The sequence below is a fragment of the Trachemys scripta genome, chromosome 19 (assembly GCF_013100865.1).
Source record: "Trachemys scripta elegans isolate TJP31775 chromosome 19, CAS_Tse_1.0, whole genome shotgun sequence".
NCBI classification, from domain to species: domain Eukaryota; kingdom Metazoa; phylum Chordata; order Testudines; family Emydidae; genus Trachemys; species Trachemys scripta.
The window spans coordinates 17,510,554-17,520,764 of NC_048316.1; the positions used below are offsets into that span (position 1 = coordinate 17,510,554).

General features: G+C 62.1%; 2 protein-coding genes across 10 annotated transcripts in view; one reads left to right on the forward strand and one right to left on the reverse strand.

Moving 5' to 3' along the window:
• Positions 1-2,628, forward strand: part of FAM131C (family with sequence similarity 131 member C) — a 19,184-nt gene extending 16,556 nt beyond the window's left edge. The window contains exons 5-7 of the mRNA XM_034753292.1: positions 654-836; positions 1,418-1,528; positions 1,991-2,628. Coding sequence (XP_034609183.1) covers positions 654-836; positions 1,418-1,528; positions 1,991-2,340 — 644 coding nt within the window. The 3' untranslated portion in view covers positions 2,341-2,628. The remainder of the gene's footprint in view (positions 1-653; positions 837-1,417; positions 1,529-1,990) is intronic.
• A 1,303-nt stretch (positions 2,629-3,931) lies between these two features.
• The window catches only part of LOC117867881 (chloride channel protein ClC-Kb-like), a 33,666-nt gene continuing 27,386 nt past the window's right edge, over positions 3,932-10,211 (reverse strand). For 7 of the 9 annotated variants that reach the window (XM_034753295.1, XM_034753294.1, XM_034753296.1 and 4 more), the window contains 9 exons: positions 9,527-9,700; positions 8,729-8,798; positions 8,184-8,366; positions 7,699-7,912; positions 7,187-7,320; positions 6,602-6,702; positions 5,811-5,894; positions 4,970-5,056; positions 3,932-4,768 (listed from right to left, as the gene is read on the reverse strand). In XM_034753295.1, the coding sequence (XP_034609186.1) occupies positions 4,721-4,768; positions 4,970-5,056; positions 5,811-5,894; positions 6,602-6,702; positions 7,187-7,320; positions 7,699-7,912; positions 8,184-8,366; positions 8,729-8,798; positions 9,527-9,700 (1,095 nt within the window). In that variant the 3' untranslated portion in view covers positions 3,932-4,720. Of the gene's footprint in view, positions 4,769-4,969; positions 5,057-5,810; positions 5,895-6,601; positions 6,703-7,186; positions 7,321-7,698; positions 7,913-8,183; positions 8,367-8,728; positions 8,799-9,526; positions 9,701-10,211 lie in introns of those variants that run through there. The other 2 variants (XM_034753297.1, XM_034753301.1) reach the window with 2 other exon arrangements.

Genomic DNA, 10,211 nt, shown 5'->3' on the forward strand with positions numbered 1-10,211 from the left:
CCTCGGGTCCTCCCCACAGCTCCACCAGCGCCCCTCAATCCTGACCCGCAGCCCCCGCTCCTCCACCTCGGGTCCTCCCCACAGCTCCACCAGCGCCCCTCAATCCTGACCCGCAGCCCCCGCTCCTCCACCTCGGGTCCTCCCCACAGCTCCACCAGCGCCCCTCAATCCTGACCCACAGCCGCCCTCCACCCTCCACTCCTCCACCTCGGGTCCCACCCACAGCTCCACCAGCGCCCCTCAATCCTGACCCGCAGCCCCTGCTCCTCCACCTCGGGTCCCCCCCACAGCTCCACCAGCGCCCCTCAATCCTGACCCACAGCCCCCCTTCCCCCGCTCCTCCACGTCGGGTCCCACCCATAGCTCCGCCAGTGCCCCTCAATCCCAAACCAGGCAACATCTTATAAATGTCCCTCTAGATTCCTGACCAGCTCCTTAGGAAATCCAAGCCAGCTGCTGTAGTGGCCCCTTAGGAGAGGATTGTGGTGAGTGGGGCTGGCTGGCTGGGGACTGGCTACCGCAGTGCAGATGCCCACCCAGCATGGACATGATCAGTCACGCAGGACGTTCCTTCAGCACCAAGTCTTGATGCATTGATCCCACTGCTCTGAATCCCGCCCGCTTCAGTCCAGCTCCTCCCGTCTCTGCTTTAGGGTTAGTCCAGACCATAAAGGACCACATCACCAAGCCCACCGCCATGGCTCGCGGCCGGGTGGCCCACCTCATCGAGTGGAAAGGCTGGAGCGCCCCCCAGGTGGGCTGCGAGCCGTGGCTGACGGAGGAAGAGCACTACTCCTACCTCACGGACGAGCTGAGGGAGGCACGCTTTGCAGCAGGTGGGTGGGCAGCGGGGAGGCTGCAGGGGATAATCTGTGCTGGGGGAAGGGGGAGCAGGGAATGCACCAGCAGCGACTCCACTTGTGCAGCGGCGTGACGGAGCACTGCAAGTGGCTGCGCACTGGGGCATCCCTTGGGGAGAATGGCGGGGAGCAGTGCCCGTGCATTTGGCATGTCCCTTAGCTGTCGGCCAAATGGTAACCCATGCAGAGGACTCCCGGGCCTGACCCGGCTAGAACTCCCTCAGCCTCACTGCCATCCAGCGTTTTCCATATCGTGATCCCCCTATCACACCTTCCCCCCGAGCAGGGTGCTGGTCCCGGCTGGAGACAGGGCACTGGACTGGATGGAGCGTGGCTGGATCCCCTCTGGGACTTCCTATGTCCTGGCGATAGAATTCTGCTGGTTTGCCGGGGACGAGCCAGATTCTCCTCCTGGGAACACTGGTGTTCATCCAGTTTCGCCCTGATTTCAGTGATGTCACTCCAGATTTACCTTGGCGTAGCCAGGTTCAGGACACGGCCCAGTATCAATCCCCTCCCCTTGTAACCTGTGTTTGTTTTCCCACGGTCCTGCCCAGGGGTCGCTGAACAATTCGCCATCACCGAGGCCACCCTGAGCGCCTGGTCCTCGCTAGACGATGAAGAAATGAATTACGGGGGCAGCTCCCAGGAGATCGTACAGCTTCAAGGTACCTTCCCCCTCCTCTCTGCCATGAGCGGCCCTGCAGGGCTCCTGGTGTTCCCCAGCCCTCCCTGCATGGAACAGATTCAGGAGGGTCCCTCGGGGCCATCCTGGCTGGTGTCCTGTATCAGTCAGGGGTGGTTCCCTGGCTCCATGTCTGTCATCTTGTTCCAAGGGGGGGTGTTTGGGCAGCTGGGGGCCGTGGAGCACAGGGGCACCCCCCTGCACTAGGCCAATGCTGCATCCCTGGGGGATCCCCTTCCGCAAGCCCAGGAGCTGAGGGCAGGACTGGGGCCCAGCTGGAGCCATGGGTGATCAGCGCCTCCAGGTGTCTCAAGCTGGGCACCCCGGATTGGTGGCCACTCCCAAAAGTGTTGTCCTTGCCCGTTCTCCCGGGTCCTGCCAGCTGCCAGTAGCCTGCCCTGCTGAGTCCCTGACACACTCTTCCCCTCCCCGGCTTTGCTTTCAGACTTGGAGAGCATCTACCTGCAGGAGAAGCTGGTGCTGAGTCCCCAGGTGATAAGTAGCCCCAACCTGGAAGGCAGCCTGCCCGCCTGCTCCTCCTCCACCCACACCTCTCCCATACCCTGGGTGCACTCCGGAGTGGACAGGTGGACCTCGACCCACCCCTTCCCCGGGGCTCTCCCCTGCGGCTCCCCGCGGACCGGGAGCTCCCGGGCAGACAGCTCGGAGAAGGAGCAGGCCTGCGCGGGGAGAGAGCAGGAGGGCACGACCAGCGTCGGCCAGAAGCGGCTCAGCAACTCCCTGCACTACGTGGACAGCAGCTCCCTCTCGGAGGACGAAGTGTTTTATAACTAGGTCCCCCGCCCCTCCCCGGGACAGGAAGGGGGGCCGGGGCTGCCCTGAGGATGGCGCGAGGGGCCCTGCCGAGCTGGCTAGTTCCAGCTCCCTGGATGCTGCTGGGAGCAGTGATTAGAAGCCGCCTATTGGTTTGAGACAGTGCGGCAAGGCAACACCAACAGCATCCGTCCTACCGGTGACCGCTGGGGCTGCCTGGCCCTTTAGAGGCGGCATTCGCTGGACTGGGCCGGTTGCACCGAGTCTGGGGCTGAGATTGGTTTTCCTTCGGCCAAGGCTGCTGAGCTGAATTGAGCAGAATCGCTGCGAGACCAAGACCCGTTCCGTCCCCCGGTGGGTTCCCCGAGGACTGGGACAGCCGGGGAGCAGGGGAAGCATCCGCATCAGTGTCTGTGCTCCAGCCGGCAGCCGGCCACCCGCGGCGCTCCCGGCTAGCCACGCGAGCGCGTGGTCTGTGTGCAAGCCGCCACCCGCCGCTTTGGCTTCTTGTCTCCACGTAGTTCGGACGAGCTCCCGGCTGGTTTAAGATGGGCGCGTCGCTGTGCTCCCCCCTGCAATTCCAGCTCGCTGCACAGATGCGTTCTCAAGCCACCTGGGGTCAGGGGCTTTGGCGTTTGGCTAGCGAGCAGCTGGTTTGTACTAGGAAGTCATCCTGGTCTCTGAGGCTGGGAGTTTCAAAGGCGCCTAAGGGGGTTAGATACCCAAATTCCATCAAGGCAGGGGGGTGGGGGTGTCTAATTCCCATAAGCTCCTAAAGGCGGAAATGCTACAAACCCAGTCAGTTTGGTCCTTCCTCTTTACAGGACCATAGTTGATTTCCAGGGCCCAGCTACCGTGTGGATGCTAGTCACGCCCCCCAGCTACAGCCATGCCCCCGCACTGCGCGGCACCTTGGGTAGGACCGGGACACAGTGCGGATCGGGGACCGTGGTGACAACGGGGTCAGCCTTGACTACAGGCCAGGCCCTTCCTCCAACCAACCCCACCCCCCCACCATTGCTGTGTGCAGCTGGCTTTGTTCTCTGACCTCAAAGGTTTGGATGGTTCTGTGGGCAGGCCCTATGGCTACCTCCCACACACACACACACCCTAATACAAATGAGAAAAATCTCAGCTAGCCCACTGGGGGGAAGGGGAGACAGGGGAATGTTATATTTGAATTTAAAAGACTTTGTACGTTGGCACCGCTCTGCCTGGCACCTTTGGCAGGTTCTCGCCTGTCGCTCTGGGCGGGGGCTGCATCCCGCGGGATCTCCTCCCGTGCAGGGGGCTTCTGTAAAGCAGGTGGCTGGTATGTGCAATGATGGTCACTGCTGGGTGCCGCTGCCTCCCCTTAGAGCTGGTCCTAAGCCCCCCTCCCTTCAGCCAGCCACTGCCCAGCCGGCAGAGCGGGCACCACGCCTGGCGCTGTGTGTTTTGTAACCTAGCTGGTTCCTAATGTTGCGTGGAGACTGTGTGCACCGTAGCAACGCTTCCTGCGTCAACGGGGGCAAGGGGAGTGGGTCCCCCGGGGGATGCAACGGCTGTGATGCCTTTTCCCCTCCGCGCTCCGTGTCCCCAGAGAAATACAAAGGATCAATAGCTCCACACCTGCCAGCCCTCATCTCTGATTTACTGCGCGCGGTGAGTGGGAACAATGGATTTCAAAGGAGCCCCCCACCCCCCTGCTGTGTAGGCCACAACAGCCTGGCTGCCCTGGGGATGGTCTAGGGCCTTCCTCTGGGGACAGGCAAGGGGTGGTCTGGCTCCTCGGGGCTCGTGCCTGCCCCCTTGCAGTGAGGGAGCGATTGCATAGCAAAGGCAGCACCACGTTACAGGAGAATTCAGTGCAGGCAGGTCTGTGATGAACCCAGACGTACACGGCCGGAGCCGGGGCCTTTCACTGCCCGAAGCACAAGCCCCTACCCCTTGAGCTCAAGGAGCGTCTCTTCTAGGGCTTGCTAAGAAGCAGACTCTTGTCCCGCTGGGCCTGGCCCCAAGAGGGCGGCAGGCACTAAATTCAGGATGGCGCATGCACATTTCACATTGCAGCCTGGGCTTGCCCTCGGCGCTGACAGTCTGTGGGCCAAGTTGTTTGTCCCTGGGTAGCTGTGTGTTGTTGTGTCTCCAGGGTGGGTGAGGGCTGCCAGCATCTGGCAGGCTCCCCAGGCCAGAGAGGTCCAGGTGTTGCCTCTGCTGTCACAACCGTGGCTCCTTGCGGCGGGAGCAGGAAGGGCGGAGGAGCTTTCAAATCCATTTCCATTTACAAAAAAATAATTGGGGAGACCCCTGCCAGCACTGCCCCCCTGCTGCTGAAATCTCAGGGCCCCAGCGCGATCCCCCGTCCCACGCTCCGCCGCATAGGAGGGGGAAGGGGCTGCTGTCCCAGGCTCCGAATCGCTCACTTCAACGTCTTCGGATTTGCCAGGTCTTCAATCGCCTTCTTCATCTGGAAGAGAAAGCGGCAGGTGGGCAAGGCCGTGTTCCCGCCCGGCTCCGTGCGCCTCCCCACCCTGGGGACTCGATAGCCACTAAGTCACCTCCTCAATGCCCATTCCTTTCCCAATCCAGGATGGGTCCTGGAGCCCCTAGCCGTCCCCCGCAGGCAGCTCTCCCCCAGCCCCGAGTCCTGGCTGGCCCCAGCCCCTACCTCGCTCCGAGAGACGGCCCCGACGACCCGCCCCAAGGATGTGACGAAGACACGCTGCAGGTTCAGCAGTTCAAACAGGTTGTGAGCCTGGAAGGGAAGGAGAGGCGAGTGTGACGGGGCAGGGCAGTGCCGCCCCGTTCTCGGCCGAGCCCTCCCGCCCCCCTGCACCCGACGGTTCCCTCCTCACGTGGAGTTGGCAGGGCCCACACAAGCCTGGAGCTGCCCAAGGGTAGCAGGGCCCTGGGCCTCCCCCATTGCGCCCTTGTGTACCCTCCCCAGGGGAGTTCAGGGCGTCCAGCCTCCTCTGCTGTGAACCGTGCGGGGAGCATCCCCTGCAGAGGACACGGAGCCCACGTAATAAAACAAATCCCGGCTGGAATCAGAACTTTGTAACACTGGGGGGGCACGTTGGCAGCTGGCCCAGACCCTTCCTGTCTCTCTCGCTGCATCCGATCCATCTAGCTGGGTCTTTATACCACATTCATGCCGTGGTGACCAAAGCTCATGTGGACAGTAATCTGCATGTGAAACAGACGCTCTCCAAGCAACCAATGCACCAGGTCTTAGCATGTGGCCGGTGCTCATCTCCGCCTGAACAGACGCTCTTGGTTACACGGCGCGAGTACAAGGGACTGACAGCCGGAGGACAGGTAGGGGACAGACACAAGCATGGCCTGGGGTTGGATTTCGATAGCCTTTGGCACCCCTGGATGGTTTGTCAGCTGCCGCTTGCAGGGTGCTGCTTCTGCAATCAGTCTGATCCTTGTTAGAGCCGTCTCTCCTGCCAGGCCTGGCCTCTCCCCAGAGCCCTTCCTCCCAGGCCCTCTTCCCGCCGGGTTACCTGGTGCAGGGATGTCCAAGGTGACAGTTGGAGGGTGAGTGGCTCGACGGTGCAGTCGTCCCCCAGCGTCCCGTTGGAGCGAGGCTGTCGGGGAAGACAGCGGGGGGGTGGGCACTGACAGGCCATGGCAGTGGCACCGCTTTCGTAGAGCGCTCTCGGGGGCGTGTCCCACCCACGCGCTGCCTCCCACGGGGACAGGACTCGGCGACGTGCCTTTGCGGTCGGATACCTTACGGATTGCAAGGTGCTGCCCCCTTAAGAGGGCAGAGCCTCAGCAGTGGGCGTGGTCTCAGCAGGGTGACAGCGGTGATATCGGGGTAGGGTTGAACGCCCCCGCAAGGCCGGCGTCTCTGGGGATGTGGCCTCGGTGTCAGCACATCGCAGCCTGAGGCACTGTCTCTCCGAGGGGGTGCAGCTCCGGGAGGGCCACGGGTGCGACATGGAGCCACCCAACGGTCTCGGAAGGAAACTGGGGCTGACCCATGGTGACCACCTGCTAGACTGGAGCAAGCGCTCGAATGGACTGCACTGAACAATCCGGCCCGGGCTGCCGGGACCGAAGAGCCTCGCCCATCACTCGTGGGCTGAAGCGATGAGAAGGGAAGAGGCTCTAAGGTGGGGCTGACCGGACAGAGGGGGCGACCTGCAGCCTCTAGGCCAGGGATCTCACCAGTTCCCTCCCAGGTCTGGCCGGACACTGGTTCCCCACCACCTACACCCGCTCTGTGCTAAGAGCTGCTGGCTGGAGGGGCTCTCCCGGGGCAGCAGGGGGATGAGTGCTCTGAACCTACCTTCTCCCCTGGCTCCTGGGGGGACGGCTTGGCTTCATCGTGGGTCTGGAGGTACCTGACCAGCTCGGTTCTTTGCACCATGCCCACCAGCATCAAGGACTCTAGGGGGGGAGGAGACAGGAGATGGGAGGAGCTGGAAGGGTAGCTCAGATCTCTGGCACCGGTTGACCACTTCATGGTCCTGGGCCCAGGTTGATGGCACATCTCTGCCCACCACGGGGGCTGCATCCAGGGAGGCAGCTCCCGGCCACGGGCTCTGTTAAGCCACGGCTGCTCCTCTGCCAAGGTAAGGCTGCTCATGTCACTGGGTTGCTCACACCCTTCCAGCCCGGGGCCCTCAGCAGCAAGGAGAAATGCCAGCCACGTCAATCAAAGGGAACCACTCCAGGTGCTCCATCCCTGCCAGACTAGGAAGCGAGTCTGTCTCTCGCTGCCCAGGGCAGCAGGGCCCAGCTCTGGGGGAAAGGGAGAGGGGCGGGGGGAAGGAAGGAGAGACAGAGATGGCCATGGGGCTGCGGGACAGAGGGAAGCGGAAGGGCCAGTAGGACCCGTGGCCCCGTCTCCGGGCACGGGGTGGCGCGGTACCTGTGCTCTCCACAATGGGGTACTCCAGGTCGTCGGTAGAGGTCACGACTCTGAGGACCTCCTCAAAGCTGGCGCCCTTGGCCAGGACTGCAAAGTGGGTGTTCATGAACTGGCGAGTGGTCACGCTGAAGGAGCTGGGGGTGGAAGGGCCGAGGGTCAGCCAGGGCAAAGGGGAGAGCGCTCTCCTCTGACCCAGCACCGAGGCCTCGGGGGGCTGGAGTAGGCCAGAGCCAGGAACCAAAGACTGATGCAGGGATGGCCATGGGAGTTGAGGACCCTGTGGTTGATCTGTTAACCCACGGTACGCCAGGGCCACTCTCCAACCTCAGCTCTCCCTCTGTGCCAGGCGCTGCATTTGCTACCCAGCAGCGGTGGAGTGGGGCTCCATCCCCTCTGGCTCTAGCTGGCTGCCTAACCTGCCCCTCTTGCACCCCTGCCAACCCAGCGCCAGGCCGGCGGAGACGCCCCTCCAAGGGGCAGCAGGTGGCAGCAGCGTCTCCCCAGGGGCTCACCCGATGTGTCGGCTCCTGATCCGGGGCAGATAGGGCAGCTTCTTCACAATGATGGTGCCGTCGTAGAAGGAGGGCTGGAACTTCTGGGCTATAGCGTTGGCCACCAGCACAGCCAGGATGACGGGCAGGATATGGGCGATCTGCCCGGTCACTTCAAAGGCCAGCAGGGCAGTGGACAGGGTGTGGGTGACCGAGCCCGAAAACGCTGCTGCCCCTGCCAGAAGGACAATACAAAGGGCAATGACCTCCCGGTGCTGCCCAGCACATGGGGCGGGCGGGGTGGGTCTGCCAGGGTGCTCGTGTCCAGCTCCCGGATCCTCCTGCATCGTTCTCTCTGGCGGTCATGCCATGCAAGCCATGGTGGAGCAGAGCTGTGTCCAGCCCCCCTGAGCTGGAGAATGGGGGAAGACAGAAGGATCCTGGAGACCACCCCAGAAACATGGGCAATACACTAAATTCTGGAGCCACCCTGCAAAGGCACCTACCGTTGCAGCCCCATTCGTTAGTCGAAGCCTGTCGCCGGGCTCCTGAGTTGAGGTCACGTGCTAGAGACTTACCGGCCAGTGCGTAGCCTCCCGGAGTGATGGTGTTAACGATGCCGTCCGACTGGATACCCTGGGGGAAGAGAAAGGCCACCACTTCCCCCACCAAACGCCCGATTGCAGCGCCTGGAAAAACATTCACCACTGGAATCCAGCCGCTCTGATCTAAAGGTCAGGGACGCACGTTCCCACCTCCCAGGGGACCCCTCTGGGACAGAAGCGCAAATGCCCAAGACTTGTCGAGTGTACGTGCCACCGGAGCAGGAACCAAAGTTCCCAGGAGCCCGGGGCGGATCTTGCCGGTCTAAGCACTTGCTGCTTTCCCCTTTCCAAGGGCTCTGCGTGTCGAGAGATCCCAGCAGCCTCCTCTGAGCTCTGAGTGACAAAGGGCTGGTCCAATTGGCAGCCCTTATTCCCTGTTATGGTAATAAGGACACTCAAAGGGTCCAATCAGAAATGAGTGCAAGGGCAGGGTGAAGCGGTCTCACCGTATACAAAGAGCGGCATGAAGTACCCAGCTGGCATCGGCATGGTGGTGGCCAAGGTCAGCATCCAGAACTTGAACAAACGAGAGAGCAGGAGCGAGTGAGATCCACCCATGTGCACCCACTCCAGCCATCCCTCGCCCGCGATGGTGGGGGGGGGGTCCAGCCACCAAACCAGTTTGCAGAGTCCTCCATCCAGCAGCAGGTCGTGCTCTGCACATACACCTTGCACGTTACCATGTCAGGGTTCACAGCCAGACCCTCATCGCCCAGAGGTGATAGCTCTGCCAAGGGACCCAAAAGGAAGCCTTCCCCTGGACTGGCGAGGAGGAGCTGTGCTGAGCTGGTCTCAGCTGACCTGGCCAAACATTACATGGGAGATCTGGTTCTTCTGGCCCTCAGGTCCTTGCCAGAAGACACAGAGAGGGAGCACAGGAGTTGCTGGCTACGCTTCCCCTTGAATCACACAAGAGTAACCAGGACATTTCCCCAACAGGAACCAGAGACTTCTCCTCCTAAGCCCTTCACGAGGGCACTTCCCCTCCATCCAGTGCACATGGCACAACCTTGGAGCCCTCTGGTTACGCACAAGTGCTGCCACCTTGTATCCCCTATCAGACTCCACTGGGTCCTTGACTTTCCTCTCCCATCTCTGCTCCATGAGGCTGCATGTTCTTGGCTCCCCCTGAAGGACCTAGGGGGTGATCCGGCAAGGGGCTCCTGACTCCCCAGAGCGCTGAGGTTCCTGTAGAATCAGACCCATGGTACCCAATCTCACAGAGACCTCGACAAGGCCAATACCTTCATCACCAGGAAGAGTGCCAGGCTGCCATAGATGGTGATGCTGGGCTCCCACCACTCAAGCCACAGGTTTTCAGGGTCGACTTGAGGAGGCCTGGCCAGCGATGCGTTCTGGGACAGAAGGCCCCACGTCTGGTTGTCGAAGAGGGAGGTGAGAAGTTCCTTCATGCTGAGCTGGGAAAGGAGGAGACAGGTCTAAGCACTTCCCTGCACAGGAGGAGGAGATGCTGTGAATCACTATCATGCTCAGACACAGTCTGATTCTCATGTCACCCACAAGGGGGAAATCAGGAGTAGCTCATAGAGGTCAGTAGAGTGAAGGCGTACAACTGGCCCCAGCCTGCTACACCTACCAGCTGTATTAAGCCTGGAAGACCAGACTGAGGGAAAATACAGGCTTCAGGGGACTGCTGCCCTGCCAGAGGGATCTTGGGTGGGAGGCAGAGAGGACGTAGGGTGTGGGCTGAGGAGTCTGGAGAGAGGAGCTATAGGTGCAGCCAAGCCTGGGGAGAAGGTTGGAGCTGGACTTTATCTTCTCACTAATTTACTTTGTTAGTAAAGCCAGACCCCAGGAACGGGGGGGGGGGGGGGGGGGGGGGGGGGGGCCTCCCCCCCGGGGGGCCCCCCTCCTGCGGGGGGGGGGGGGGGCCCCCCCCCCCCCCCCCCGGGGGGGGGGCTACCCCCC